Source organism: Gobius niger, assembly GCF_951799975.1.
Source record: "Gobius niger genome assembly, chromosome: 9".
Taxonomy (NCBI): Eukaryota; Metazoa; Chordata; class Actinopteri; order Gobiiformes; family Gobiidae; genus Gobius; species Gobius niger.
Genome location: NC_136860.1, coordinates 18,731,937 through 18,737,409, shown reverse-complemented (window position 1 = coordinate 18,737,409; position 5,473 = coordinate 18,731,937). Strand labels below are relative to the sequence as shown.

Below are 5,473 nucleotides of genomic sequence, written 5' to 3'. Positions count from 1 at the left end.
AGTGTGCTCACTCCTCTCTCATGTGCATGCATGGGGCTGAACTGAAGAGACAGAGCCTGGCAGTCTTCAAAGCCCATCTCCCAGGTACAAAGAGCAGAAGTGGGGTTTTCACATCGCATCATCGCTGACTCTCCGCTCTTCATCAGGGCAAAGAATTGGACAAGTTTACAAATCGACGGCAGTGTTTCTAATCGCTGCAGGGAAATGTTTCAGAAATTCAGGCAGTCTCGAATGCTTTAAATTTCTCAATTATCTCCATCACCTTGAATAGGGATTAGGATCTGCCAAAACGTGTCGAGTCAAAAACAGGCAGAAAATAGACACTTGCAAAAGAGGATTTCAGCAAAGTTCTATTACAAAAGAAGTGGTTATTGTGATAAGATTTTAAAAGAAATACTTATATTTACTTACTGTTTGAATGAGCTCATTGTCAACAATTGTACCGCTGTTGGTTAAGTACAAAAACGATACTCGACTAAACTACACTAATCTATGTCATATGTTGTATTTGTGAAGTAAAAAAAAAACATCAAAAACCCATGACGGGTGAAATCAAAATAACACATCTTATATTATTATATTTAAGAAGACAAAAAGTCATATATTTATATTGAAAAATTATTTATTACAAAGGTGCAGATCATGCTTTACAAAGTTTAAATTTAAATAGAATGCACACAGTGGACATATTTACAAAAAAATACTGACTTGATTTAGAGCATAATAAAACTCTCTATATACATACATGTTTCTATTGGTCCATTTAAAACATGGTGGCGATCTCATAGGCAGAGGCAACAGTCACTATATTTGGTCCTTGCTTGAGCAGGGTGGCGTTCCCCATTACGGGCTGCCGGTGCTGCTGGGAGAAGTAGGAAGGCAGAGTCCCCGTGCATGTGAAGGTGTGCATGCTGTTTCGGGATTTGGGCCGATTGGTGCCATAACCGGCACCGGGATAGCCCTGGGGATGGCAGAAGACAGGTGCCGGAGGGAAGCCCATTGTAGTGTATGAGCTGCCTGTTCTCATGCTCTGTGGCGGCGCGGCGCAGTACGAGCCTTGGCCCTCTCCACACAGGCTGCTGGCACCACTGGATGTACCTGGAAATGAGAGGAATGAGGGGTTGAGTTACGGCAGTGCAGGATTCGAAGTAGAAAATTCAGTGTGTTTTGTAATCTTCCTGTTCACTAGCTTATTTACACTGACATATGAGAAAGGCAAAGTGTACAGTATTTTACCTAACTGCTTTAATCAATATTTAGCCGAAAAAAGAGGGACTGCATTTCAAGTACATTATATTAAATGTCCCCATGACCCACTATTGGGGAACATTACACTCAAGGATTGCATCTCAATGCTGCTAATTCAAATAGGGATACAAATGCCTTTCTTGCTTGAAAGTGATGATGTTCACTGTTCCTTTAGCATTACAACATTTGTACGATTTTATTCTTTTTTTAAATGCTGTATTATTTGCCTATTGCCCGCACATAGTCTCTGTTAGTGAATGTATGTCTCCTCTTACTTTTCATTCGGGGATGGAATGTACTGAAGCTTCTCCTGCCGTCACTGCCGCTGATGTCTGAGTCGCTGTCGTTAAAGTCGCTGTCCCCTTTGCCGCTGTCCTTCATGCTCTGCTGGTCGGTGTGGCCGATGCTACTGCAAAACACAATCAACACGTATTGTATGAGCCACCAGTGTTGCACATTAGCTTGACTATTGATGTCTTCTCTCCCAGTTACAAGGCCCCGGACTCTCTGCCCTGCTCTTTTGACCCCAATCCGAATCAAAGCCATAACTGCTACATACGTGAGTGTGTTGCATGTTAACTAGAGCTGTGCAGAGGGGTACGCAAAAGGAGTGATTACAAAGTGTCTGGCATCACCTCCGTTTGGAATTTGCAAGAAGGTAATATTAAAGAACATCGAAACCAGGAATAACCCAGGTCTAAATCAGATAATAACAAAGTCCGTTCAATTTTGCAGTTAACCAGGAATCACTGCACAATATGATGCAGTCAGAAGACCTATAATTATACTTCTCATAATGAACCCAATTAAGCTGGAAATAACCCCTTAGTACTGCTAAGCCAATTCTTTGTTCCACAACTGGTTCCTGCACCACGGCTTGAGCACCACTAATGGAAAAAAAACAACATGTTTACATTTCTTACCTCACTTGAAGGCTGTATTTGTCGCCTTGCCACACGGATGCCGGTTGGAAGCGCTTGGAGGGCAGGAACATCTAAAGGAACAAACAAAACAAGAGCAAAGGATTAGTGTTTTATATTTGGCACGTACATCAAGGCAGCACTTGGCAGCATCACATGAATATGAAAGTAGCTGGGGGCAAAAACAACTCACCTTTGTCTCTGAATCGCCGCCCTTCTCCTCCTCGTACAAGCAGCCGTCCTCCAGGGATGAAGACGTGTGCTCGCGGTAGAAGTTCTGATGGCCGGTGTAGATATTGGAGGAGATAATCTCGCCGGGAACACTGGTGAACAGGGTGTCGCTCTTCAAAGGCCCGTTCCTGGTGCCGCAGCTGAGTTTGCACGTGACCGCCACAACCACTATGGCAATCAACAGTAGAGCGCAACCCCCACTGAGTACAATAATGATAACGAGTGAGTCTAAGTCGATGCCTTCATCGTTTGACTGGAGCACAATGACCACTTGGTCCTCTGAGGCTTCCGTATCCGACACTACGAATCTGATAGAGGCCGCGCTGGAGAGTGGAGACCTGCCATTGTCTGTCACCTTGATTTGCATTTCGAGCACGTCGCCTATCTCAGCGGTCAGGTATTGTTTTAAGGCGATTTCTCCAGTGTTTTTGTTCATAGTGAAAAGCTTGGGGTCACCTTGGATTATCTGGTAGGACAGCTCGCCATTCACACCGTCGTCTTCGTCATAGGCTGCCACGCAGAGGGCCAGGTAGCCGGCAGGGGCGTTGAATGGGAGCCCGATATCAGCAGAGTCGTTGACAAAGGCAGGGAAGGTGAAGTAAGGGGCGTTGTCGTTTTGGTCTACAACTTTAATGCGGATGGTGGACGTGCTGGAGAGTGAGGGGGAGCCACTGTCTTCAGCCTGGATGACCAACTCGATTTGCTTCATGAATTCATAGTCAAATGATCTCAAAGTGTACACAGAGCCAGTGACAGAATCTACAGACACATATGTTGACACGGGGGAGCCTCCTGGTACTTCCGAATCTATAAGTTTGTATGAAACTTTAGAGTTCTTGCCCATATCCGGATCGCGAGCCACAACTGTCATCACATAGGAGCCTGGGATGTTGTTTTCAATCACCCCGACTTCATACAGTGATTTGCTAAACAGTGGCGCGTTGTCGTTCTCGTCCGTGACACGAATAGTGTACTGCCTTACTGTTTTAAAAGGAGGGCTCCCCAGGTCCTCAGCCTCCACTGTTAGGTTGTACTCGGGAATCTTCTCTCTGTCGAGCATGGTGGTGGTAATGATCATAAAAGTGTCCCCGTAGGCTTGCTGCAGGCTGAAATGCTCGTGCCCGAGGAGAGAGACGCGCACGTAGCCGTTGGAGCCCGAGTCGCTGTCCGTGGTGCTGATCAGCGCCACGAAACTCTCCGCGGCCGCCGCCTCCGTGATGTAGGCCACGCCGTCGCTCGTGGACGTCATGGGTTTGACGGTGATTTCGGGCGCGTTGTCGTTCACGTCCACCACGTCGATGACCACTTTGCAGCTGGAAGAGACGGAGTTCGCCCCCAGGTCGGACGCTTTGATATGCAGCTCGTACGATTTCCTCTTCTCGTAGTCCACGCGGGATTTTAGGGTTACGTCTCCCGAGTAAGCGTCCACGTGGAAAAGTTGGCGCGCTTCCGGGGAGAGCCCGTCCGCGAAAGAATACGTCACCTCTCCGTTTACGCCGTCATCGGGGTCAAAAGCGTGCACGCGTAAAACTCTGTGGCCAACAGGGGAGTCTTCGTTTAGCTCGACTTTCAGAGAGGTGTGCTCAAAAGTTGGGCTGTTGTCATTAAAGTCCAGAACTTTGATAAAAACTGTCACTGAACCGGACTTTGAAGGCGTCCCGCCGTCGGACGCGGTTACTTCAAGTGTGTAGGAATCCTCAACTTCTCTGTCCAGCTTCTGTATCAGCACCAGCTCTGCACACTTCACGCCATCGTCACGCTCGCGCACTTCAATAGCAAAGTGAGTAGACGCACTGATGTTGTAACTTTCGATGTAGTTTTCCCCGACGTCTTGATCCAACGCGATATCTAGTGGGAACCTGGAGTTGACTGGGACGTTCTCAACTATTTCAAAGCGCGTCTCGTTGTGCGGGAAAACCGGAGCGTGGTCGTTGATGTCTTTTACCTCGATTTCAACGTGGATAAGTTGGTATTTCTCCTTCGTGAGGGCGACGATGTCAAAGGAGATGAAGCAACGGGGCGTCCTGGGGCAAAGCTGCTCCCTGTCGATTCTCTCCGACACACTCAAAAGTCCATCAATCTCTCTCATCTGAATCACAGACAAGTTGCTCTCTTGCATGAAGCGGAACGAAGTGCCGGGGTCCTCAGCCGGGTCGATCTTCAAATCCTGAGACAAGTTTCCAATTTGTGTTCCCGGTGCGTCTTCCTCGTACGTGACATATCTGGTTGTAGTGCATTGAGCCAAATGGAGAAATAGAGAGAAAAGTAGCCCTCCAACTCTGAGAGATCCCATTGTGAAGGTGGTAAGGGGGGAAAAAATAATTAAAAACTCATAAATGATGCACAAAGTTCGCTTGGTCGCTGTCACTGTGATCACGTTTGACCTCTTTAGCCCGCTTTAAACCCTGGCGCATGCAAATGAGCCTGGGCCTCTCGACCAATGGCACCGCTGCGCCGGGGCCAAATGGGACATGTTTGTCTGTTTCACACCTAGGTGCCACCAGCCCCTAAGATAAACTTTTTGTTAAGCCCTCATCAGACAGATAATTGTTGTACTTAAATAAATCTGGCAATTAATTCAACTGGAACAAGCCCATGTGGAGCCACTTCACTAGCACAGACGTTTATTGTAGACTCGTGTAGGAGTAGCTAAACAACATGCATTTACAAATGGCCTAAGCTATTTCATAGCTTATATAAAGTATTTTACTTATTTAATATATAGGATTTTGTTTTAATGTACTTTTTTCATGTATTAATTTGAGTGAGGAACGAGATCACAATTTGCTTTTTATCTACAATTCTGGTCAACAAGCATCGTTTTTGTAATATCTGTAACCTTAATGGAGTCTCTTTGTTTTGCTGTGTAACAACAGGTGGCTAAATTTAATATGTACAGACTGAAGCCATGCCTTTTATCTTTTAGGCCCTGCTTGTTGTTAGGGCACTCCACGCATGCTGTTTCCGAATACACATCGACACTTTCAAACTGGGTTAGCTCTACAACTACTCTGCTTAGAAACCAGCATTGACTTATTGACTTGCAAAGCCCTAATAGAAAAAAGGCACGTTTT

General features: G+C 46.2%; 1 protein-coding gene across 1 annotated transcript; it reads right to left on the bottom strand.

Moving 5' to 3' along the window:
- Positions 1-728: 728 nt before the first annotated feature.
- On the bottom strand, positions 729-4,692 carry LOC306968290 (protocadherin 8; the record flags this gene model as incomplete). Its single annotated transcript, XM_079563632.1, has 4 exons — positions 729-1,098; positions 1,524-1,657; positions 2,172-2,242; positions 2,362-4,692. The coding sequence occupies 4 exons, from the start codon at positions 4,690-4,692 to the stop codon at positions 764-766; spliced, it is 2,871 nt and encodes a 956-aa protein (XP_079419758.1). The 3' UTR covers positions 729-763.
- Positions 4,693-5,473: the final 781 nt, after the last annotated feature.